General features: G+C 38.5%; 1 protein-coding gene across 10 annotated transcripts in view; it reads right to left on the minus strand.

Annotated features, from left to right (window-relative positions):
- RBM6 (RNA binding motif protein 6) overlaps positions 1 to 27,636 on the minus strand; it is a 110,693-nt gene that overhangs the window by 64,018 nt on the left and 19,039 nt on the right. For 4 of the 10 annotated variants that reach the window (XM_014840468.3, XM_044755355.2, XM_044755356.2 and 1 more), the window contains 4 exons: positions 26,063 to 26,173; positions 21,101 to 22,379; positions 19,743 to 19,832; positions 18,412 to 18,481 (listed from right to left, as the gene is read on the minus strand). In XM_014840468.3, coding sequence (XP_014695954.1) covers positions 18,412 to 18,481; positions 19,743 to 19,832; positions 21,101 to 22,379; positions 26,063 to 26,106 — 1,483 coding nt within the window. In that variant the 5' untranslated portion in view covers positions 26,107 to 26,173. The other 6 variants (XM_070493776.1, XM_070493777.1, XM_070493778.1 and 3 more) reach the window with 5 other exon arrangements.

The raw sequence follows: 27,636 nt of genomic DNA on the forward strand, positions 1-27,636 counted from the left end.
TGAAAAACACAGGGAATTAACACCAAATCAGCAAAGCACTGAGTTTCCTTCCTGTGCTTAAAAAAGTAACTATTGGGGCCCAGAGGAGTACACAGAATCTGTGGACAGAGAGAGAGAAGATTCATGACAACATTCATACTTGACTAAAGGACAAACCGACTTTCATACTAAAGTCAGTGGGAAGGAAAAGATACAATCTGCAGGAGACATTATGAGCATCTAATAGCATCTCTATATATCAACTCCACAATACTGTATGTTCACAATGTACTTCAGATTTCAAATTAAATTCACAAGCCAAACACTCAGTTTCTTCTACCAGAAACTTCAGCTATCAAACAACAACAGGAATTTAAGGTGTAATTATAATGCCTAAAACTAAAAAAAAATTAAAAAGTACACAATCTTGATCCTAAGCAAAATATTTTGTGTGTCCAAGACTCATTTTGTACTATAAGCATTTTCAGGAATTGCCAAAATGGATGATGATCTAAGTAATATTTACACAGCACCTGTTGGTGCAAGGCTTTATTCTAAACACTTTACAAATACTAATTCAATTCTCACAAAACTACCCTATGAGGTAAATATTATTAACTTCATTATACCCATGGAGAAGCAGACAAAGAAAAAGTAATTTGCTCAAAATCACCTCAATGGTAAAGAACAATACCGGGCTTCAAACCCAGGCAGTTCAGATTTAAATCAATGCTATTAACCACTATACTGTATAGCTTCTCATCCTTTAATAGGATCCTAGGCTGATATAAGCAATCTGAATTCCAAATTCCACAGAGCTCAATTACAAAAAGGGTCCCACGTGCTTGAGCATAAGATATGGCTATAGTTAAGAAATACACAAACTTGCGGCACCACGGTTACTCTTATTCTAAATTATCTACAGCAGAACCACTGTGAGTAGGCCTGAGTATGCAATTTAGAAAGTACTCACTCTCATGAACTGACTATACTGGCTACCAAAATTCTGAAAACACAAAAACCCAAGTCTTGCTGTAAATGATGGCTATAAGAACTACAATATAGTAATATCCTCGATATAATTTTCTTAATACAGTATATAGTATATTTTAAAAGCTTTATGGGCCGGCCCCGTGGCCGAGTGTTTAAGTTTGCACGTTCTGCTTCGGCAGCCCAGGATTTCGCCGATTCGAATCCTGGGTGCGGAGATGGCACCACTCATCAAGCCATGCTGAGGCAGCATTCCAAATAGCACAACCAGAAGGACCCACAACTAAAATAATACACAACTATGTACTGGAGGTTTTGGGAGAAAAAAGGAAAAATAAAATCTTTAAAAAAATTTTAAAAATAAATAAAAGCTTTAAAAATGAGGACAATTATACAAAACGTGTATAGGAAAAAGGACTGGAATTAAATACAGTGAAGGCACACCTAACTCAGAGGTTAGAGACAAAAGTCAGCAGATGAGATGAAAACCATGCATTGTCAAAGTCATACTCGAACACCCCAAGGTGAAGAACAACATACCATCTCTCAATATAGGTTAAGTCCAACACTGCCAGTTTTTCCTCCAGCGTCGCAATAGATCACTTTTCTTTTGGTTGACACCAGATGAAGAGGCTGACTTGCATTTAAGGCCCATAATGTATGAAAAATTTATCACTTTATTTAGAATCACAGCCAGTACAGAGAATGCTCACACTCAAAGAAACTTGGAAACAGAAACCAACTGAATCCACAGCCAAGTCATATCCCCACCTCTCATGCTCACTCCATGAGAGGGAAAGTGAGGTATGGGATAGGGGAAAGGAGTTGAGCAAACACAGGTGAACATAGAAATCTGAAAATGATGTAATGCAACACAACTGTATACAAAAATTATTACAGTGGCTGTACTGATATAGTGGGAAAATTGGGGATTTTTAAAATTCTCAAATCTAATTTTATTAATTCACAGAAAAAGTTCCAGTAGACAAAAGATATTCCACCCAGAGACCTAAACATTCTGAAAATGACCAACCAACCTTACATTCAAAATTGCTAGGAACCATTTGGAATCAAGATGCTAAACACAATGTTAACAGTCCCACAGACAGATTCTTAGCTAAAAAAGAGTAACAAAAATCTCTTTCATTACCTTTTTCTCCCACTGTCACATGCTAAGAAGAAGTCTGGTGGGCTGATGGGTCTTTGTGCTTATTTATATGACTTATTTATAATAAAAAGCAAACCTTATGCCATTGTCTAACCTAAATGTATAGATTTCTCATAGAAGTGTGAATGCTCCTTACACTTTTTCTTGGCAGCTGAGACGGATGAGAACAAGGCAAGGGAAAGAAATCTATAAAGGTAACATTAAAATTTCAATTCTTTTCCATCTTCCTTAACTATGCTTGCCTGTTCCTTGAAAAAGTATCTGTGTTAAAAGCTAATCTGACGCTGAAGGGGGAGCAAGGTACAGAAAACGAAGCCCTGATAAATAATATCCTACCCCAGAACTAATTCTTTAGTCTCTGGCCCTAGAAAAGCTGACTTTGCAATGCTGACAAACATGGCTCCCAATTAAGTCAATTGTTAGTCTATATCAAGCTCCACTTTCATAACAACTATAAAGCAATATTTATTTAGGCAAATGACATAAGCAGCCCTATGTTCAAACCGATCTAGAAAAACCCAACTAACATAAACAAGTCTCAGTAAATTTCCCATTAGGAAAATACTGGTTGACTTTGAAAAAGCCCAGAATATACATAACAATATTATGAAATGTAAAAAGGAATCAGGATTTTAAAGGACAGAAGCAGAGGAGAAAAGAGGTTTCTTTATTTTATTGAGTATCCTTGAGGGAAAAGAAAACATAAGGGTTTTCCCCCTATAAACAAGGAGTATTATTTCTGTGGGAACAAAGCACTATGAATATAAAAAGCACCATGAAAAATATCAATGGAGATTCAAGAGGTCCTGTGTTCCTAATTCCATTTCATTTGGGATATAGGCTTTTAGAAGAAAAGTGAAATATTATCAAATTAGGTATTAGCAAAAAACAAAACAGAATTGATCCAGAGAACTAAATTCCTATCAGTGGGAGTAACACAACAAAGGAGGCCCGTGTGTAAAATTTCTAGCAGGTACTTGGCTCAGTTAAATCCTCAAGTGAATATGCATCTACACCTTTCATTATGAAAACTGGGAAAACATCTGATTTATACGACAAACTACCATCTGGGAAGAATGCAATTGGCCCACATAAAATACATCACTTTAGGGGTCGGCCTGGTGGTGTAGCAGTTAAGTTCACACCCAGGGTTCACCAGTTTGGATCCTGGGCACAGACCTACGCAACCCCTTATTGAGCCATGCTGTGGCAGATGTCTCACATATCAAATAGAGGAAGATGGGCACGGATGTTAGCTCAGGGCCAATCTTCTTCAGCAAAAAGAAGAGGATTGGTGGTAGATGTTAGCTCAGGGGTAATTTTCCTCAAAAAAAAAAGAATCTATCACTTTGACATAAGGACTTTCAGTTCTCTCCACCACATATAAGGGTTGCTGGTTTATAACAAAACAGATGAAATGAGGAAGATATACACTGATGATTACTTGCTAAATTTTTGAAAACTGTACATGGTTCTATTTTATGTAATTCTCCATCTGTACCAATTGGTTTTTAAAAAACAAAAATGTGTCCCTGTCCCAAAAAACTGTCCTTGTCCTCAGACATCTTAGTCTAATGGAAGAGTTATGACAACTAGATAGGCACAGACCACCTCAAGATGCTACAGAAGTCAAAAAAGGGAACAATTATTCTTTTCTTAATTGAGATATAATTAACATATAACATTGTATTAGTTTTAGGTATACAACATAATGATTTGACATATGTATATACTGCAAAATGATTACCACATAAGTTAACATCCATCACCACACATAGTTGCAATTTTTTTTCTTTTGAGGAGAACATTTAAGATCTACTCTCTTGGCCACTTTCAAATATGCAATACGGTATTGTTAACTATAGTCACCAGCTGTAGATTATATCCTCAGGACTTACTTATCTGGAAACAATTATTCTTTATGGAGCCAATGATCTAATTCAATATTTGTTCACTTGAAAACAAACAAAAAAACATACAGAGCAACCATCAGGAGTAAGAGAGGAACTTTCACAGATCTGCCTTTTTTCCCCCAGCCAAGAACACTCCAGCCTGGCAGGAGAGATGGTGCAGGAATGGCAAAAGGATCACCCAAGAGAGGAGTAGCATCAATGCTGCACCAAACTGCCCATGCAGTGAGATGATTCCAAAACAAGAGAGGTCCCATGATGTACAAGTGAAATTTATATAATGTCATAAACCAATGTTACCACAATAAAAAAAGAGATGCCTCAGATTAGAGAGAGATTTTCTTTCCATTTCTGTATCCCCAATACTAGCATAATACCTGGCATGCGATGGTGCTCAGTCAATGCCACATCAATTGTACATTCATGTATCGCTTCCCAATGGGGATACATTCTGAGAAATGCATGGTTAGGCAATTTTGTTGTTGTGCAAACATCACAGAGTGTACTAAAGGGGAATAAAATTTGCCACCCCAAAGTATGCCTCTTTAACGTGAGGATTATATTAGGCTGATTATTTTTAAGAAACAAGACTCAGTTTTTCTTGTTACCTCCCCCTTAACCACCTAAAAGAATTCAGATAAAAAAAATCTGTCTCAGGAAGTGAGCTATCACATTAGCATAACATGAACTAGGTGGTAGACAGCGAGGAACCTAGAAAAGCCTGTTTGCTGGGCTCCCCTCTGTGTTCGTTTCTGTATGGCCAAACACTTGTTTTCCAAATGGAGTTTGCTCCTTTTCACCTATCTGTGTACTGCCTTCCTTCTTTTGGAAGTCCCTACCTCTCCTCACCCTCAACACCTTCTTTTGTTTTTAGCTAAGGATGGTATTTAAGGTGAGAGCTTTGGCCATTTTGGTGAGTTATTCAGCTTTCCTGGGTTTCTCCCACATATACATATTATTAAACTATTGTTTGTCTTTCTCCTGTTAAATCTGTCTCATGTCAATTTAATTCTTAGACCAGCCAGAAGAACCTAGAAGGGTAGAGGGACACAAACCCAGATGGTATAGTCTACTATACTACACATGTAGGCTATATGGTACTAATTTAATGGGACCACTGTCATATATGCAGCATGTCATTGACTGAAACATCATTATGTGGTGCCTGACTGTAATGAGTATCTTCAGTGGAGCAACACACAAGAAAAGTAACTGCTATAGTTCTGTACACATGCAGAAGCTACCGCTAACTCACCAAATGCTCTCAATCAAGCCACTTCTCTCTGGGCCTGGGTTATTCCATATGCCACCAAGCAATGATGTTAACTCCTTTGCAGGGTGGTCTCAGGGGTGTAAGAGAGAATGCATTTCAGTACCCCGTGCTTCTATTATAAAGTACTATCAAGGACTAAAGAGCAGACAGCTGCCTCAGTGTTCCTGCTTCTCTAATAAGCCCAGGACTAAAATTTTAGCACTGATGCATTTCCTCACTGATTCCTAGTATACGCTAAGAATATATCTGCTTCACCCATAGGTTACAAAACTATTTTCATTTTGAATGGGAAGGAAAATATGGCCCATAAACACTTTTTCCCACTGCCTTGGCCCTAGTGCAAAAAAAAAAAAAACCACCCCGCAGAAAAACAATTCTAAGGAGCTCTGGGAAGGTTCCACAAAGATAGTGGCTTCTGAGGTGGAAGTTGCTCACAATGAGAGCATATCACACTGGCCCAGCCACTCATCTATTCCAGAAGTGAACTAGCACCCTGAGAAGGGTCAGACAACTGGCATTCTGTAAGACTGACACATTGACCAGACCATGAGCCTAGATCACCTATGTCTTATAACAGAAAACCAACGCTCAACTAAAGGTACTAGGGACTAGCCAGATTTAACTTTGGGATCCATCTGTGGTATTATAAAGATATTTGGTTTTTATTCCAGTTTCCTGGCACAGAGCTCCTAAAACTCTTGGAATTTCATGAGTGATAAGGGTGGTATGAGTGACTTTTGTTCTAATGAGGCAACTCTTGGTGGGATCCTAGATGGCTCCAGGATGGGGCCTGGTCACCAGAAAGGCCAAGACTTGATTGGAAGCTTGGAACTTCAGCCTCACTCCACAACCTCCAGGAACGGGAAAGGGGCTGGAGATCGAGCTAATCACCAGTGGCTAATGGTGATTAATCAGCAATGCCTACATAATGGAACCTCCATAAAAACCTCTAAATGACGGGATTTGGAAAGTTTCCAGGTTGATGAACGCATCCACATTCCTGGATGGTGGTGCACCTCAATTCCATAGGACAGAGACTCTTATGCTCAGGACTCTTCCAGACCTATACATCGATGTACCTCTTCATCTGGTCCTTTATAACAAATTGGTTAAGTGTTTCCCTGAGTCTTGTGAGCCTTTCTAGCAAAATATCAAACCTGAATGGGTGGGCTATAAGAAGATCCGATAGAAGTGTGGGTAACCTGGGGATCTGATTTTTTTTTTTTAGATTTTATCTTTTTTCCTTTTTCTCCCCAAAGCACACCAGTACATAGTTGTATATTCTTCGTTGTGGGGCCTTCTAGTTGTGGCATGTGGGACGCTGCCTCAGCGTGGTTTGATGAGCAGTGCCATGTCTGCGCCCAGGATTCGAACTGACGAAACACTGGGCTGCCTGCAGCGGAGTGCGCGGACTTAACCACTCGGCCACAGGGCCAGCCCCAGGATCTGATATTTTTGACTGGCATCTGAGGTAAGGTCAGTAGGACTGAAAACCTTGGAGTCTGATGCTAACTCTGGGTAGTTACTGTCAGAAATGAATTGAATTATAGGATACCAATGGTGCTAAAAGGAAAAGAATCGCTCATCATCTCTCTGCCTATATGGCATGGGACGCAAACACTGCTTTCTGCTGACATCATTCCTGAATATGTTCAGACCTCCATTTCTCAATTCTCCTGAGGACTGCTCCCCTCCTGCACATTATGCCACGGTCAACTGCAAATACTACTGTAATCAGCTGACTTACTGATAGCACTTGTCCTCCATGCAGCCATTTTAAAATACAGGACTACTCTTGGTTAACGTTTCTTAAAAAAGGGTCCATTTCATCAGCTATGCTGTACATTTGTCAAACAGACTCATTGTCTGAAAAACAAGGTGAGCACTTTCTAGGGTTCAATATTAATCTAAAAGCTGAAACAAAAATTTTAAATTTGCTAACAAATATAGAATTTTAAATTACTTAAAATGATACAAACAATAGAATAGAAAACTCTATTCCCTCAACATAACACCACTGCATAGTTTTAGAAATTAAAATTAACTCTGTCAGCACCTTTCTGAAGAAAATTTCTTGGGAGGTTCTACTCATTCAATGTTTTACTTTCAGAGTTTGCACATACAATGCTAACTAATACTTTGGGGTTGAGGAAACACATCCCAATACTTAACACAAATATTATTAACCACCAATTCATACATAACCTACATTGCTGCCAGGAATTTTTATAGCATGGAGTGTGATATAAGACAACATGACTAATACTTTCTTCTTTGATTTGGAAACAAGCAAAGGGAGGAAATCATTTCGTTTATGGCACAAATGCAGTTGACAGGTTACTAAGAAAAAGCTAATGAAGCTTATGCTATGTGATGATTTTCCTACCCTGTCACCATCACTCAGGGACATTGGATTCATTTTTTTTAAATGACATTATCTAGTCACTTTTCCTCATCAGAGCTCTTAAGTATTATTCATAGCCCCCTCCCTAGCTCCTGTACCATAGGATTTTTCTAACATGCATTTGACAATTATGATAACCAACATTCACTCCTGACAAATGCAAAAGCACCTACAGGCACTCAAATTAAATACAGAAAAAAGGGAATATTTTTGTTCTGTTTTACTTTGTTTTTCCTGCTTCCCCTGCCCCTAAAGCAACTGAATGAACCTTAAAGATATAGATCAAACCAATCAATATCTTTTTTCTCTTTCCAGGCCAAATCTACTTTTAAAAATAGTGGAGAAAAAACAGCAGTAGGCCAAACACAACCGAGAGAAGAGGGAATCCCACAGCAAAACCAACATTCTTTCAACAGAGCCAGGACTAAGTTCTACAAATGAAGTATCATTATCATTTCCCCTATCCTGATCTCTAAGGTACATTTTGAGGTGGTTTGGAAATCAGGTTTCAGATCACCCTAAACATTTCAAGTGCTCCTGATCATTTAAAACACTTTTCTAAAAGCAAAGGAGCTCTCCCTTAGTAAGAAAAAATTATCGATAGAGGAATTTCCCCAACACTGAGTCCAAAACAACCAAGACCTTTCAAGTTCTCCAAAGGTCTATTGCATAGAAAACAGCTCCTGCTTGGGAATTTACAAATTCTTTCAACCCAACTACATTTGAGAGGTTGAAAATAGTCCTTTTAAAAAATTTGCATTGGAACAGAGATACAACAAGTCGTCTTCTAGAGAATACCGAAAAAAAGCTAGGTGCATTTACAGGCATTTTCCTCTACTTCTTGTCTGATCATTTTGTATAACACCCATGAAAAACCCTGACTTCTTTTATTTTATCTCTCTGAAGCTCAAGGGACATTACTAACAATTATTTGCTGATCTCTCCAGCCAATGACTACCTCCAAGCATTCATTTAGGTGTTATTCTCTTTTAATCTACAACTCCGATTCTTTTCATCCTCTAGTAATTTTAGGATTAGAAATGACAGAACGCTTTTCATCAAGTTATCCAAAGTAGTAAATCCTTCAAACTTTCAGCCAAAAAGAACCCATGATGTGTGAAAACTCCCAGAGCCCTTTACAAAGACTGAATTATAAGGGGCCGGCCTGGTGGTGTAGTGGTGAAGTTCACATGCTCTGCTTCAGCAGGCTGGGGTTCACAGGTTCAGATCCCACATGCAGACCTACACTCCACAAGCCATGCTACGGCGGCATCCCACATACAAAGAGAGGAAGAGTGGCACAGATGTTAGCTCAGCTATAATCTTCCTCAATCAAAAAGAGGAAGATTGGCAACAGATGTTAGCTCAGGGCCAATCTTCCTCACCTAAATAAAGATCATTATAAAAAAAATTGGAGTTACAAGATATTGTGGCCTATTCAGAAGAGGAATACAGAACACTCATCCTGGAAACCCATTTTCCATAAAAACTGAAGCCCCATAAGGTCAAAGATTACATTCCTCATGTTCACTAGCATGTCCTCTGCATCTCAACACTCCATAAATATTGCTTGGATGAATGAATTAATAAACAAACAATAACTCTGTACAATGGTATCAATGTAGAGCCATCCACTAATCAGAATAGCACACATTTGGTGGGTAATACCAAATGAATCACAAGTTTTTCAAGGTTAGAGAGTGCTGTTTTATTTTAAAAGAAGAAAATATAAAAACATTTTCTATACATAGCATAATGAACCAAACTGAGACTAGAGACAATCAATTATGAATTCTACCAGGAAGGTATAAGTACTAGTCAGCAGGCCATTAACATCTGTGTTGAAACCCTGTAAATATTCTCTATACTCACGAAAATGCTTTTAAGAAATCAACCTTTATATTATTTGTCAATCAATTTTCAAGAAGGCTTCTTTTTTTTTCTTTGAGGAAGATTAGCCCTGAGCTAACTGCTGCCAATCCTCCTCATTTTGCTGAGGAAGACTGGCCCTGAGCTAACATCTGTGCCCATCTTTCTCTACTTTATATGTGGGACACCTACCACAGCATGGCGTACCAAGTGGTGCATAGGTCTGCACCTGGGATCCGAACCGGCAGACCCCGGGCTACTGAAGCAGAACATACAAACTTAACCACTACACCACCGGGCCGGCCCCGGCTTATTTTTTTAAATTGAGGTATAAATCACATACTTTAAAATGCACCCTATGAAAGTGTACAGTTCAGTGGTATATTCACAAACTAGTGCAAACATCACCACTATCTAGTTCCAAGAAGGCTATATTTAAATTAAATAGAAGACCTAAGTGATAACCTAAGCAAGAAACATGGAAGCAGATAAAAATTGCTTTAATTTACATTCTGACAGTAGAGAATGTAAACTAGAAAGGGTGAGGCTCCAGATCAGATTTCTGGTTCAAGGGGAAAGTTAAAGGAAGAAGTCAACGTATTTTTAAATCCTGTAAATAGTTCTTACGGATGGCCTCTACCTGTTGCCCATTGAAGGTAATTGTATAAATGACTTCACCTCCCTGGATGGAAACTGGGAAGCAAGCAGGCTCCTGCACTATTCAGGCTGATAAATGACCCTTTTCTTCTTGTTACTCCAGCAGAGGAAACTCTTCAGTGAATTCTTCTAATCACCAAAAGGCATAGAAACTCCAATCAGCCTTGTACAACCTGGAAGACTCAGCCAAAGCCACCTGAGCATTTGGCCAAAGAGACAAGTGAGGACTACAGAAGGCAGGAGCAATTCTCCCAGAGAAGAGCGAGGAACTCAGAAAAGCAGTGGAATTGACAGAGGGCTGTAAACAGAGTTCAAACACCTTCCCTATTTGAGAGAGGCAAATTCCATCTCAGCTAAACAGTTCTGGGGAAAAGGACATAACATGCTGATTAAGGCATCTGCTCATCATTGTCATGTTATATTCTTAAAACAGCTGTCTGTTCTATCTCCAGATGTAATGTGTGGTTTAGGCACAAAAAGCACCAACCTGGTGGGTTCTTGTCTCTGAATGAAGTGATGCCTTGGGTTGTAAAGGTGTCCCATTCTCAGATCCAGAATGAGACTCTATACCCAAAAGCCCCAAGGAAAGATAACCTGTAGGGAGCCAAATAAAAGTCAAGAATAACATTAAAACTTCCCTACCAGGACTGCAAACTAGCAGCAGCTATCCTTGCTAACTTAAAAGGTTTCAACAAACAGGCTTAAACTGAAGCATAAGTCAGCTCCCAGAATAGAAAGTGAATTTCATCTTAAGTGTCAGGAAAGATAACAACCCAAAAGAAAAAGACTGCTTTAGTTAAGTTAAACCAGTAATCCTGGTCTTGCTTTCCAAAACAGTACCGGGATCCCACTTTAAAGTCAGCAAAAAGTCCTTAAATGTGCCCAGTCCTGACCAAGCCCTGAAAAAATACTTGTATTCTCTTAGGCCATCCCTCCTCTCACTAGCTGACAGAAGTAAACTCAAACTTCGCTGAGACACTAAACCTTAGTGCCTCACTGCTCCCATAAAGTCTATAGGGACTTCAAGCTATCATTCCCCTAATAGTCCAGTGAGCCCCGATTTTGCAATAAGCACCACACACCACCTAATGAGGTTCAAAACATATCATGGTCAGAGAGAACTCACTCATGTCTCTGTTCAAGGTACTTAGCCAAGTTTTCCATTCCCAGGCTCTACACCAAGATAATCAATCTCTCATATGAGAAGTAATCACTTAAAATAAGGGTAAGGGTCACAAAACACCCATACTCTCTTAACAGAACCTTCTACTCAGTCTTTGGAGTGGGAAACTTTAAAAATGAAATAAGGCAAATCCCAGGTAATTCCAAAGGTGACTAAAATTAACCCTAATTCCAGTACCTCTCCCCAGGTTCACCTGATCCCTCCAGCACAGCATCATGGAATTCTTCTCCAAGTGTGTTGTTGTTTACTCAGCCACAGGGTCCATTCACTGCCTCCACAAGACTCACTCAGCCCTAAAAAGTGCCTCTTGGCTTCCCATTCTTATTTTTAAAGCTCAGCCACCTTTCCTTGAGGTTCATCTGTAAACATCCTCCCCAAATGTGTTACCAAACCTGCTAAGACTCCTGGTTGAAAACAACACCTTCTGCAGTTTTAGAGATGTGGGAAGTAAATGTGATATTTTCTGATTAGCCCATGGTCAGTTTTTCCCTAAAAACTAAAAATATTTGTCTATTCTGTAAATGCCAAAAGTACTGCAAAAAGGTGTATTTGCATTTTCCAACTATATTTGTTCTAAATAGCTGTTAAGCTACTCTGTTTTTAGTTATTCCATTTGGGATACCAGAAACTATGCATGTTTTATATCATCAGTGTCAATCCATTTCACAATGGATTTCCGTCCCTAAATTGAAAGATCTTCTCTGGGGTTTTCTTCTTTCCTTAAGGAAGGCACTTCTGTTTTATCAACCTGGAGATAAAAACTCAAACCGTTTCAACCATGAAAAATGAAAGGATATGAGCCTGTTAGCCTTAATAAATGCAGAGGGTATGGGGCCTCTAATACAATGTCATTTTCAGTATATCCAAAATGCTAGAGTAGGAGACCAAGAGAATTGGTGACTGCAAATGTTCACTTTCTAAGAAATTTTCTTCCAAGGGCCAAAGAAACTGTGCCCATTCACTATGTGAACACTGACAGAATCAAAGCAAGATACTGCTTCTTCCTACTAATAGCACCTTATTAGCCTTCTGACTTTGCGACGCTAGTTAACGAAACAGTACTAAAATGATTCTGTAGCACTTTAGTTACTGTAGAGTTACTTTCTATATTTGAGACTTATTAGGAAACACAATCCAGAAGCTATAACATTTTCACTAAATAATACAAATTCCCTTGGGAAAAAACATCATGGCAAGCTTATACACTGTAGAGTATGCAAGTCCACCTAAAAACTAAGAGCACTTCTGTCTGCATTCCTATGTCACAGAAACACTATGAGAATGAGAACATCTACAATCATTCCAAGATCTCTGGAGGAAGTATGCTACATAAACAGAAAGAACAACCCAAGACATAAAATAATATCAACACTACTCCAGCTCCTGCCCCAACTCCGTAGAGCAGAACTGAGATCAGACAGGCAAAGCATGTGCTTGCCATGAGCTCCTAAAATACATAAGCATTAGCCTTTTCTACTTACAGAAGGTCCACTTGCTTATTAAGTCTCTTTTAAACTGTGCAAAAAAGTTCTACAATAAAGAATATAAACAAATAGTCAATCTAATGCAGTGGTTCTCTCAATTCAGGGTGCATCAAAATCATGTGAAGGACTCTGTTAAAGCAGACTGCTGGCCCCACCCCTAGAGTTTCTGATCTGGTAGGTCTAGGGTGGGGCCTCAGAATCTGTATTTCTAATAAGTTCCAAAGTAGTGCTAACACTGTTGGTCCAGGACCCACTTTAAGGACCACTGCTCTACAGTTTACTTGTTGACAGAAGCTGTTCATTGCAGTTTTTATCTTGCAAGATTTCTGCTAGTCGTTTAAAAATAAAACACATTAGCTTTATGTCAGTTTTTCAACTTTTTATTAGAAATAATTTCCAAGTTACAAAAAACCTGGAAGAATAACAGTACAAAGAACACACTCATACACTCTACCCAGATTCATCTATTGGAACATCTACTTTATCATAACTCTCTTCCTCCCTTCTCCATACACATCAAATATTTTTTCTAAACCATATGAGAGAAAACTGCATACATCATGGTCCTCTACTCCTAAAAACTTCCCCGTGTATTTCCTAAGAATAAAGATATTCTCTTACATAACCACAGTAGTCACCAACTTCAGAGACTTAACATTGATGTACACTACCACAATCAATATACAGAACAGTTCCATTATGCCCCAAAATTCCCTCATGCTTCTACTTTACAGTCAAATCCTCCCCCAACACCCTGGCAACCACTATTTTCTATTCCTGTAATTTTGCCTTTTCCAGAATGTCATATATGGAATCACATAGTATGCAGCCTTTTTTAAAAATTATGACCAAATACACGTAAGAAAATGCATCATTTTAACCATTTTAAAGTGTACAATTCAGTGGCATTAAGTATATTCACAATGTTATGCAACTATCACCACTATCTACTTCCAAAACATTTTTATCACTCCAAAAGGAAACCCCATACCTATGAAGCAGTCACTCCCCATTTTCCTCCCCTTCAGCCCGCAGCAACTACCAAACTACGGAATCTGCTTTCTGTGTCTATGGATATGCCTATTTTGGATATTTCATATAAATGGAATCAAACAATGTAGTCTTTTGTGTCTGGCTTCTTTCACTTAGCATAATGTTTTTAAGTTTCATCCAAGTTGTAACATGTATTAGTACTTTATTCCTCTTTATGGCATTGTGTGGCCTTTTGAGTCTGGTTTCTATCACTCAGCATAATGCCTTTGAGAATTCATCCATGTTGTTACGTGCACGAGTAGCTTCATCATTTTTATTGCTGATTAATATTCCATTGTATGCATGTACCAGAGTTTGTCCAGTTACCAAAAGAATTTCACTCCTGATACTTTGTTCCAGGAATATGATCATGTAACTCAAGGTAATCTACAATTAATGGAGTTATAATGCATTTGCAAACGGCAAAAGAAAAACTCAAATACACATAATCTCTTATCTGAAATTCCAGAATCCCCAAATCCCTTAACTATCAAGTTTCTTAGTAAATTTTCAGTGAAGTCACTTAGAGACAAATCCTGACCTATACTACTTTAAGCCTCTTTATAGTCTTTTTTAGTCATTTTAGTGAGAATATTCATACATTTTGCTGCAGAAGTATTATCATCTTTGATTTACATTCACTGGGGGATATAATTCATATATGATTTATGGACCACATTACTTTTATATTCAAAAAATTCATAAACTCATCTGACCCCACAGATTTTGGATAAAAGTTGTGGCCTTGTACTTACATAGCTCTAAATGAGACAAAAATCAAATGGATAATTACCAGAGTCAGTGAACAAGCATTAATCTTTTCTCTCTGTTAACCTCCTGGTTCCTTGCTACGTCAACTCAAAGTATGAACTCTACTCCACAATCCTCCTCTTATGAGCAACGTCCATCCTGCATGGTCTTTGCAGGTTATCACACAGCCTAAAAAAACTGATGCTATTTATAAAAGTCACTTTTTCTACTGAAATTCACACAATCTTTTAACAAGTAAATGCTAAAGTTCTCAGAACATCTGAATGTTCCAAGCCATATTCTTCAGCAGACATGCAAGACGGCACTGCTGTGAAATGTAAACTACTCTTTAATGCTTCTCACCTAAGAAGAGATCACAGCTGCTCTCCATATAAATCACAGACAGTTACTCATTCCTTGCATACTGGGAACCCATCAGTGCCAGCCAGAGTGTCAAGCACTGGGGAAACAGGAGAACAAGACAGATAAGGCTCCTGCTGTCATGGAGCTAACTCTCTAGTGTAAGGAATAAGACACATAAAACCACTGAGAAAAGTATCAAAGTAATAGATCCCAAGATGACAAACTAGGATATGATGAAAAATGACTGAGGAATGACGGTGAGGCAAGGCCTCTGAGAGGTGAACTGACGCCAAGAACTAAACTCCAGAAGACAAGTGAAAATCAGAAGGAAGAGCGGTGCAAAAGACTTAACAGAGAAAGAAGTCTGTATTGGTCAGGAACTAGACAAAGGTTCAGCGTGGCTACAGCATAGTAAGAAAGGTGGAGAGCAGTATAGAATGTAGTCAGAGAAACAGCCAAGGGCCAGCTCATGCATGACTTTTTAAGTCAGAACAAGGAGTTTGGAATTTCTTCCAAGTAAGATAGAAAGCCACTTGAGGATTTTAGGCATGGGAATAATATGATCTGACTGATATTTTCAAAAGTTCATTTTACTTGCCACACATAGATATAATATTGATAACACGGGACTGGAATCCAATCCTTTCATTAAAAAAGAAGAAATATATACATACACACATATATTATGTGTGTGTTTGTGTGTATATATTACACTATCACTTCATATAATAAAATGCCAAGGAAAGACTGCATTTCCTGAAAGGTGCATTTTTTTTTTTAACCACTGTCCTGAATGATTTCTTACGTATATCAATGTCTTTAGTCTGCAATTTCGATTCTAATAGCTACCACAGCAAGTAAATTTAAGAACTTCCTCTGTGGACCCTATACATTATATAAGTTTTACTCTGCTAATAAATCTGACAATATAAATAAAAAGTCAATGAGTACTACAGAAATGAAGAGTTTAAATTGCTGCTAAACATTGAGATATCTCCTTTCCTAAATATACCAATACTTAACGAAAGCACAGTTCAGGAAACTAGATCAAAGCTGAGGTTATTGCCCTGTCAGTTAAAAAGTAACTGCAGGGGCCAGCCCCATCGCTGAGCGTCTGAAGTTCTGTACGCTCCACTTTGGGGACCCAGGTTCGTAGGTTCAGATCCCGGGTGCAGACCTACTCCACTTATTAGCCATACTGTGGAGGCATCCCACATACAAAGTAGAGGAAGACTGGCACAGATGTTAGCTCAGGGCGAATCTTCCTCACAAGAAAAAAAAAAAGGTAACTACAGCCTATAAATTCTGCTTTTATTTCCCAAAGATAATAGTAAATCAAGAAAGTGTGTGCGGGGCTGGCCTCATGGCCCAGTGGTTAAGTTCGCATGTTCCAATTCAGTGGCCCAGGGTTTCACCAGTTTGGATCCTGGGCACAGACCTAGCCTGCTCATCAGGCCATGCTGACGCAGTATCCCACATAGCACAACCAGAAGGACCTAGAAGTAGAATATACAACTCCGTACTGGGGGGCTTTGAGGAGAAGAAGAAGGGAAAAAAAAATGAAGATTAGCAACAGATGCTAGCTCAGGTGCCAATCTTTAAAAAAAAAAAAAAAGTGTGTGAGATGTGCAAAAAAAAAGCAAAGTGTGCAAGAACAACATAACTACTCGGTCATATCTCCGCAAATTCAGAGTTAATGCTTTTAAAACAAAGAAATAATTAGCTTTCTGAGAAATAATGGGTTTTTTTGAGGAAGATTAGCCCTGAGCTAACATCTGCTGCCAATCCTCCTCTTTTTGCTGAGGAAGACTGGCCCTGAGCTCACATTGTGCCCATCTTCCTCTACTTTATATGTGGGACACCTACCACAGGGTGGCTTGCCAAGCAGTGCCATGTCCACACCCGGGATCCGAACCGGCGAACCCTGGGCTGCTGAAGCAGAATGTGCACACACAACCGCTGTGCCACGGGGCCGGTCCCTGAGAAATAATGCTTCTGAGTTTGTTCTCAAATTACAGAAAAAATATTTCTGGACTTAATGCAAGTATCAGATTATTTCAAGCATAAAAATTTATTTTTGTGGATAATTTCCCTCTGCGGAACCAATCTGAAGAAGCAGCTATCTAGTTATCACAAAAATAGAATTCTATGGTAAACTGTTTAAAAGTAAACTATATCCTCAAAAATAGGGCATGCTCTTACTTTAAGAGTTCTTCAACTTGGATTATTTATTTATTTTTGCTGAGGAAGATTACCCTGAGCTAACATCTGTGCCAATCTTCCTCTATTTTCTAGGTGGGTAGCTGCCACAGTATGGTTAGGTTAACAGGTGGTGTAGGTAGGTCTGTGGCCAGGATCCAAACCCGTGAACCTGAGCCACTGAAGTGGAGCCTACCAAACTTAACCACTACGCCATGGAGCTGGCCCCTAACTTGGATTATTGAAATCCTAAATTCTGTGAAAAGATTAATGCTCTACTTTCTTCAATTTAAAATTCTGCAAAATAGATCATTTAAACATTACCTTTATTTTTAAGCCATTTCATATCATGTAGCCCTAAAAATATTGGTCAATACCTTGAGTGCTCGGCTTTTCACTTTTGACTACTTTTCTGTAGTAAGAGTTGAAGGAACTGATCTAACTTGGTGCAGTCATCCCTTGGTATCTGGAGGGGATTGGTTCCAGGAACCCCCACGGATACCAAAATCCAAGGATGCTCAAGTCCCATATATAAAATGCTATAGTACAATGAATACAGTTGGCCCTCCATATCCAAGGATGTGAACCCAGTACTGCACACTAAAATACCAGGGTATTCTGAAAAGTTTAATCTGTAGTTCAGACCACAGAGGTCAAAGAGAAAGTTCTCCTGGATCTATTAATGGATTTCAACAAAATAACTATTGCAGGACTCTATTCTCAGAGCAAGACTGAAAATTCAAGAAACCACTAATTTGTACAATTTCTCTGGAAAGTTGTAAATTTCACTCCAAAGCAACAAAATATAAAAGTTTACATGTAGTAAGTTTATTAAATCCTGTTAGGCTCAAATGTAAACATTCCACCACGATGAAGAACACAAATGTAAGTTTAATGATTTAATTATACAAAATATATTCAGGGACAAATGCTGTAACAGTCACATTATATATCTCATAGGCACTCCGAAGAACTGGAACATGCATCCTCATTGCCCATGTGTGGACAAACATCCACAAAAAAACCACAGCTGAGACTAAAGCTGGCTGTTATTTGACGGTTTCTTACAAAAATTCCGAGTAGCACACGATGCAGAAACCTGACAAAGACCTTTCCTAACCCAAGGCCACGTGCATGTTGAGAAACTCACCTGTGTTATACTGCTTCAACTGCAAGTCCTTTACAGGCATGCCATCAGGAGTCCGAAAGGCATTAAGAATCTGCAAAAATAGGGTTTTTATACTAATAATACAAATCATAATCAAACAGTGAATATTATATTTTCCCCACTGGATTTTATTCTACATAATGTAAAGCTATGATTACTTTATAAAGGCAAAATTAAGCTGTGCACATTCTGGGCATTCAAAAATTGCTGAGTAAGTAGAATATAATTATTCAAAAATTCCCAAGAATATAAAGAAGGCAGAAGAGCATAACTATCACGAGCTCAAGCTCAAGCTCTGAAATCAGACTGCCTGCATTCCAAGCCTCTCCTGCTCACTTGCTGTGGAACCTCTCAGTGCCCAGTTTCTCATCTGTTAAACACAAGATGATGAATTGAGCTCATCCCAGTCCAGGGCTATGGCACTTGAACCCCCTCAGACTGGTCAGTTCTTTTCCCCTCTTCAAAAGGGCTATTCTCTCACTGCATTCAGGCCTGGGCTCAATGATGCCTTCCCTAACTACCGGATTTAAATTAAGCCCCTACCCCAGTGATGCTCTAAACTTTTACTTTAGTTTTCTTCAGAGCATTTATCACTGCCTGAAATTATCTACTTTTTGCTTACTTTTTATTATCCATGGAGGTAGTGAATTTATAATGTTCACTGCTATACCATTCAGTACTTAGAACACTGCCTGGCATACAACAGCACTTAATATACAGAGTGAATGAATAAAGAGCACCTATTCATAGTATATTGTGATAATTAAACGAACTAACGTCTATAAGCATCACATAATGCCTGGCACAGAGTAAGCACTCTTCACTCTTGTTGTAAGATTCTGACCAAATTCTTCCATACGTTCTGCCATCATTTAGTCATCCAATCCTTTAACAATGAGGAATTGGGCAGCACTCAGCTTTTACTACTGTAGTAAATCAACTACATCTTTATGTATGCACTCCAACCCTTCCTCTTGGATTATGCCCTAAAGGATGATTAGCAGATCTGAGGACAGTAATCATTTGTCATAATTTCTTCTTCTTTTTTTTTTTTTTTTTACAAACTTCACCTCAGTGAGCACATGTATAACTGGTGAAATCTGAATAAGCTCTATGGATTGCACCAAAGCCAATTTTCTGGTTTAGCTATTGTACTATAGTAATACAAGATGTTAACACTGGGGGAGGCTGGTGAAGGATACCCAAGATTTCCCTGTACCTTTCTTTGCATCTTCCTGTAAATCTATAATTTTTCAAAATTAAAAAAATTTTTTAATTGATTAAAAAAAGGAAAAAGAAAAAAAGAGACTTACCTCTTCTTTTGTGGCATTTTCAGGCACTCCACTTAATCGAATAAGCTTGCTTGGTTTCTCCTCACTTGAGCCAGTCCTATAATCTTGATCCTTGAATGCAGAATAAAAAATTATTTCAGAAATAAACGTTAGTGTGGAAAATGAAACTAAACATGAAATACAGGTACTCAGGATCAAAAATCAAAATGACTTGCATTATATGAAGACCTAAAAAATTATAATCTTCTCTACTTTTCTGCATTCCAAAATTTTATTTCAAATCATTAGAAAACAAGTGTGCTAAGACAAAGGCTCACTGAGAGTCTTAAACTAGTAAAACAGAATGTTGAGAGGACTTTTATAGTCAGAAAAAAAAACCTAACATATTCTCAAAACTATAATTTTCTTTTTCTGAATGAGAAAATAGAAAAAAAAGAGAAATTTAAACCAGATATCATTTATCAAAGATGTCATCTATAAACAAATTTTAGAACAAAGTCAAGATTTGTCATCTGACCGTACAACTTAACAGCACAATTCAGAGAAATCAGCATTTTCCATATTCATGAAAGTCTCAGCTCCAACTGACTTCTCTCCATTTCAAAAGTTATAAAAAGGATTTAACTTTTGAGAAAAAGTCTCTTATAACTAAGTGACCACACCTCCCAGTTATGCTTACTGTCCAGGCATAATTATCAATAACATCCTCTTTTACTCATGAAAGTGTCCTGATTTGAACAATAAATTATATGGTCGCCCAGCTCTAACATTCTCAAAATCTATTATCTGGTTAGCCTGTCTTAGGATCACTCTCCAAAATAACAGAAACCTAAGTAGAGATGGAGAAAATCTATCTTAAAAGATAGTATTTTCATTGTCCAAGTGCAAACATAACTATCCTGACTTAGATTATATACTCATTAAATTATATATTATTTATATAGAAATTCAACACTGAAGTCATTTAAGTTAGTTGCAACAGGATATTGTGACATTAACCTCACCTCCTGAAGACTAGGGAAAGACTCCTAAGTATTCTCTAAATGACTTTAAATAAGAAAATGAACCCTAAAAAGCCACAAGGCCTAACTACGCAAGAGTTGAGAGAACCAACTCCCAAAGACAGAAACTTTCAAACAATTATCTCAAGGCATTTAAATTAGCACCATAAAGCAAAATAGTGAAGAGACATACATGAAAAACATGATCTGAGTTGAGAGCCGTTTCTCTAGAGATGTATATTCCATTCTTGAATACAAATTTTCCTTTTTAATGGTTGTACAAGGAGAGACCCAAGACTAATGGTCCTGGACTCTGTACTTCATCCTTCAGAAAAGCCTTACGAAAAAGCAAAAAGGCAATCTACTCCATTAACATACCTGAAGGTCCCGTGGGGAATCTCGGGAAGTTTTGCCCTCTGGAAAAGACTTGCTCTGGCCATAGCCAAATATCTGGCTTCCTGGCAGCCTGTGATCCACATCACGGTACTCCATGCTTCTGTAATCAGTGTCTTGTCGGCCAAGAAAGTCCAGACCACCTTCTTCTTTAAACAGACCAGCATCTGAACTCTGTTGTTCACCTCCAGAAAGCTGTGACTTGTCTTGGTCTTGAAGTGGACTTTGGCTATTCTGAAAGTCTGATGGAGACTCATGTTCAAAGGCTACATCTTGTGTTTCTCCTTCTCTTGGTTCTGAATGCTCAAATTCTCCCTTCTGAATGCCAAAAGCTGGCCTTTCTGTTGTATGGTCATGAGTGGATTCTTCTCTCTTGTTAACATTCATACTAGAATGTTCTCTATCTTGTGTAGAGGGCTGAATGTACTCCAAAATATTTGGATCCACAGAGGGCATCTCCCTATCTTTAAATTCCATACAAGATCCCACCTCTCTGCCCCTAAAATCCTGATCAGTCCTAGACCGGTGTCTACCTCTGAAATCTGAATGTGGTGTATCCCTGTCCCTAAAGTCTAGATCACTAGCACCTGAACCTCGGCCTCTAAAGTCCACCTGTGTTCCATCTTTGTCCCTGAAGTCCAAATCAGATACATCTCTATTCCTAAAATCAGAACGGGACTGATCTCTGGCCCTGAAATCCAAATCTGATAAATCCCTTCCCCTAAAATCTGTGTGGGATCCATCCCGGCCTCTAAAATCTAAATCATAAGTGCCCCTGCCCCTGAAGTCAGATGGAAGAGCATCCCTACCTCTGAAATCAACAGTGTGAGCATCCCTGTCTCTGTAGTTAATGTGAGATGTCTCCCTACCTCTATAATCCATAGAAGTACCATCTCCACCCCTATAGTCCATAGGTGGTCCTTCTCTATCCCGAAAATCCCCAGAATGTATGTCCCTACCCCTGAAGTCCAACTGTGATGACTCTCTGCTCTGGAAATCAGAAGATGAAAAATCTCCCCCCCTGAAATCATGTCCAGGTCCCTCCCCTCCTCGATAGTCACCATGCAGTCCATCTCTAGCTCCATAGCTGAAAGAATGCTCCTCTACATTTGCAAAGGGAGGCCCCGAATGCCCCTGGAAATCAAAGGGAAGTGAATCTCTGCCAGGAAAGTTGCCAGAGTGTCTCTCTTGAGCATGACTCTTAAGGGGAGGAGGAGGATAATCCCTGTTCCACCCGGGAGCAAACCTTTCTTCTTGGCTCCCACTGTAGAAACAAAGACAGTGTTATTCATATTGTCCAGAGAGTTTGAAATCTACACACCAGCATATTCTTCTCTAATCACAGCACATTCTTCTGTAAACATTTTTTTTTTGGCAGAGTTCTGTAACAAGGTCCTAGATCTGCAGAAAACAGCAATGTTTTGCTATTTTAAGACGAAGTGACGGAGTAAACTTTTATGCTCCCATTTCAGAACACGAGGAAAGTCAACACAAGGTTTTCAACATGACTGCTGCAGAAAAAGCTCTCACCCAGTCCTGCAACAGGGAAAATCCGCAACACCAGATAAGCTAGCAATGGTGACACGCTACAAAAATTTCCATTTCCTACAGCCAGGGAACTTAGAAATCCAAGATCAACATGATGATTCCTATACATCAGAAAAATCAATGCACTGCAAATTTCTTACAGTAAGTTTCAGGAGGTGTCTTTCTCATTGCTGCATACAGGAGTAACATTCCAAAATATTCGGTTACAGCTACAGTACAGACACCACCCAATCAGAATGGATGCAGGCCCAAAATGAAGAAACACTGGCTATAAATCAGCAGTAGGAGCACACCAGTGTTCACCAGATGAGCATCAGCCCCGGTTGCATCTAAATCCCAGTTCTACAGTGGCTCCGCCTACAAGCAGTCTCACTTGGGTCCTATTATTATTATAACTACCCAAAGGTATCACAGAAGGCAGCATGAATCATGTCACAAGGCATGTGTAAGTTGACTAAGCCAAACAACATCATCCAGGAGCTTAATGCTGAAAGGGACCTAAGAGAGTGCATTAGGCCCTCAAGCATTATCCTAAGGTGTCAAATGAAGAAGCTGATACTCCAGATTCTAATGCCTCATGCTAATTTTTCATGGTAATAAAACATTTTCAAAAATAAGCATGGGGCCAGCCTGGTGGCACAGCGGTTAAGTTCGCACATTCCACTTCGGTGGCCTGGGGTTTGCCAGTTCGGATCCTGGGTGCAGACCTATGCACTGCTTATCAAGCCAGGCTGTGGCAGGTGTCCCACATATAAAGTAGAGGAAGATGGGCACAGATGATAGCTCAGGACCAGTGTTCCTCAGCAAAAAGAGGAGGATTGGCAGCAGATGTTAGCTCAGGGCTAATCTGCCCCAAATAATAAAAAATAAAAATAAGCATAATATTGAATTCACATTCTTAGTTTACAGAACTCAAGAGATAACGAAAACTGGCCCATCTTTCATTTGAGCCAACTTCTTTTCTTTGCCTAACCTTCAGACCATTTTACATGTTTTGGCTTTGGTAAAGGATCAAGGAATTTAAATAGGCAATTAGGTACCTAGGATCCTGAGCTTGAGTGGGAGGGGAAAGCATGAAAAAGGAAAATATGAAATGATTTGAAGGGTTATCTGCTATGTAGCAGTAGAAAAAAATATATTAAGAGATCAAGTCCAACTCAGTTCTCTCCTCCCAGAACATACAGGTTCTATGACCCTTCTGAGCTCAGACTACAGCACTATAGAAAGATTAAAAGGACAACTGATTCCGGGTCACTCAGTTCAAGAGAAACACTTACAATGCCAAACCCTTTCTTAAAGTGATAGGAATTTAACAATAGTAACCTAAACATTAGAATGATACATATTTAATGGATTTTCAGAACATGATGACTTCCATGAGCTCCCATTAACATTAGTTATATCTATGTGATTCACCATAAGAGGAGTAAGTTCAAATGTTTTTCATAAGTAATACAATTTAACACTAAAATTAAGACATTACCAATAACTCTAGTGTCTCTCATATTCAAAATCATTCAAATCCCAATAGTTAGATTGCAGGAAGACTTAAGCTCAGCAGACACTCATGGGATGAGTATTGAGGTATCTCAATTTACACGTTTTCTGACCAGAACACATCCAACATTGTCTTTAAATAATGCCCTAAGGATTATCTTACCCTCTGAAGTTGAGAGGATCAAATAGATCTAGAGAAGCCTACTGTACTAGGGTTCTTAGAACTGTATTTTATGCAGACTGTTCAAGAAACAGTTCTATTAATATAAAATAGCAGCGGCTATGAAAAGAATTTTCAACCAAATAAAAAATAATTTAAGAAGCTGTTAAAATGAAATACGAAGTAGTTTTCCTGTAAGATATCTTTTTTAATCCAAATAAGTCCCCCCAAAAGTTATGTTATATAAACTATGTCTCCCTTCTGGTCAATGACCTTAAAAAACAGCATGTAATGACTCATATTTAAACTAAAATTAAGGTGGGAAAATATAACTTTAAATAATAAATTGGTCAAAGAAAAAATGTTCTGAAAATTTTTTTAAAGTTATGCAATAGAGCTAAAATTACCTAACACTTCTGAAGGCTTACCTAAACCATCTAAGTAGATTAATTTTATAAGAAACAGCCTTACTTACAAAATAATTATCCATCAATATAAGTAAAAAGGATAGATTACAATCCAAATATTTAAAAACATAAAGGACCAGCTCACTGATTAGACCAGGGATTGGCAAACCTTTTCCATAAAGAGCCTGATAGTAATTATATTAGGCTTTGCAGTCTCTGTCAAAACTATTCAACTCTGCCATTGTAGCAAGAAAACAACCACAGACAACTTGTAAATGAATAATCATGGTTGTGTTCCAAGAAAATAAAAATGAGCTGCAGGCTGTATTTTGCTTACCACTGATCCAGACCTTAATATTTTCAAAGGAAAAACATACCCAGCATCATCACCATTGCTTTAATTTAAAAATTGTTGAGCAGAAAACAAAGACACCTATCGTTTAGTATTAAGAAACACCAGCTTTACTAAATAAATTTTACTATTTAAAAATACATGGATTTTTTAAACACAGTTCTCTATCTAAATTTTTCGTTGGAACCCCAAGCTTCAGAATCATGAATGGAACATGTTGAATTTGCACAATAAAATCTTGCAGACTCTCAATCCAAAAGAAAATTTACTAGTAACAAGTTTCAATTGGAGCATCACTATTTTTTACTGTATAACTTACCAAATAAAACCATAAAAATTCCATTCCTATGGCATTTTATTCATTGTAAATACAATGCAAAAGTTTTAAAAACACTATCATCAGTTTTTATTATATTGGCTATAAAAAAATGAACTCCTTACAAATGTAAAATATAATCCATTTACAATTGAATGGTACCACCTTCTCCACTTATCTTTGTATCTAGTAACCCCCAAAATTAAAATGTAGCTTAGAAAATTGCATCGAGTAATTTTTCTTTCTCAGAACTATTTTATGGTAGCTGAAACACAACGTGCCACAGGCAAGACACAGCTCTGAATTCTAGGCATAAATTAGTGAACTTAATAGAACATTTATGCACATTTATAAACGTTTATGTACATTTTCGCTAGCCTTCCTTATTAGTCAAGAAAATATTACTTTGCTAAAAGAGATAATAAATAAATAATTGGTAGATATATTTTAGAGTTTAAAAATGCTAAAACAAAACATTTGGTGTGCTTGGTATTCAGTTTCACAATCACTTTAGAAATAACCAGAAATTTTTAAAATAGTTTCTATTTTTAAAAAATCAGAACTACTTCTACTCAAAGAAAATATCTCCTTTTATGGTAGACCAAAAAATGCTATATATTTATCATTAAAATATTCACAATTTCAATATTCAAATTTTAAGACTTACCGAAAAGGTCCTGTTCTGTTAGCAGATCGAGAATCCCCCCACATCTCTTTCTATGTCAAGAGGGCCCAATAAGTAGATCCTTTTGCTACAAAACTCTGATTATAGCAGTGCCTGTACAAAACAAACCGCAAAAAATAAATACAATAGAATATGAAGCAAAGGCTAAACTAATTTTCTCCTGCTTGGTTTATCAGAGACCACATCAGCAGGGATATTTTTGGAAGTCATTTTTAAAGATTTACATATTAATTTATAACAAGAAAAATACACTTTGGGGGCCGGCCCAGTGGCACAGCAGTTAAATTCACACACTCTGCTTCAGTGGCCTGGGGTTCACCAGTTCAGATCCCAGGTGTGGAGCTACGCACCACTTATCAAGCCATGCTGTGGCAGGTGTCCAACATATAAAGGAAGATGGGCACAGATGTTAGCTCAGGGCCAACCTTCCTCAGCAAAAAAAAAAAAAAAAAAAAGAGGAGGATTCACAGTGGATGTTAGCTCAGGGCTAATCTTCCTCAAGAAAAATAAATAAAATTTTTTTAAAAGGGGGCCAGCCCTGTGGCCGCGTGGTTAAGTTTGCGAGTTCCGTTTCAGCAGCCCAAGGTTTCACCGGGTCGGATCCTGGGCATCCCACATGCTGAAGCGGCGTTCCACATGCCAGAACTAGAAGGACCCACAACTAAAAATAAACAACTATGTACTAGGGGGCTTTGAGGAGAAAAGGGAAAAATTTAAGAAAAAAAAATGAGGGGGCCGGCCCCGTGGCCGAGTGGTTAAGTTCGCATGCTCCGCTTCAGCGGCCCAGGGTCTCACCGGTTCGGATCCTGGGCGTGGACAGGGCACCGCTCATCAAGCCATGCTGAGGTGGCATCCCACATGCCACAACTGGAAGGACCTACAAATAAAAAAAATACACAACTATGTACTGGGGGGCTTTGGGGAGAAAAAGGGAAAATAAAATCTTAAAAAAAAAAGATTAAAAAAAAAAGCGTGTTTTTCTTTTTTTTAAGCTTTTATTTTTCCTTTTTCTCCCCAAAGCCCCCCAGTACATAGTTGTATACTTTTAGTTGTAGGTCCTTCCAGTTGTGGCATGTGGGATGCCGCCTCAGCATGGTTTGATGAGTGGTGCCATGTCCGCGCCCAGGTTCCGAACCGGTGAGACCCTGGGCCGCTGAAGCGGAGCACGCGAACTTAACCACTCGGCCACAGGGCCAGCCCCAAAAACCACCCTTTTAATTAAAAATGTGTGCTCTGAGGCACCATAAACTTCTCAATGTAGGAGGAATGCTTCACATTTACTAAATACTTACTAACTTTCCCAGCACCCATTCTATCTTCCTTTTTGGAAACAGCATCTTAGCATTAACACCAGTCTCAGTCCATGTGGCTGATCCACCACCATCCAGCCTGGTCAATCAGAATAGTCTATTACCCTCACCAGAGTGACTGCTTTGAAGATGGGCATGTAACCCAAGTCAGGCTGAGAAGTCATCCTCAGGACCTTTGCTGTAGCTACTAAAAAAGAGGCAAACTTTCATGACCTTGGATTTAGCAACCATTTCTTAACACAGCAC

Source organism: Equus asinus, chromosome 21 (assembly GCF_041296235.1).
Source record: "Equus asinus isolate D_3611 breed Donkey chromosome 21, EquAss-T2T_v2, whole genome shotgun sequence".
Taxonomy (NCBI): domain Eukaryota; kingdom Metazoa; phylum Chordata; class Mammalia; order Perissodactyla; family Equidae; genus Equus; species Equus asinus.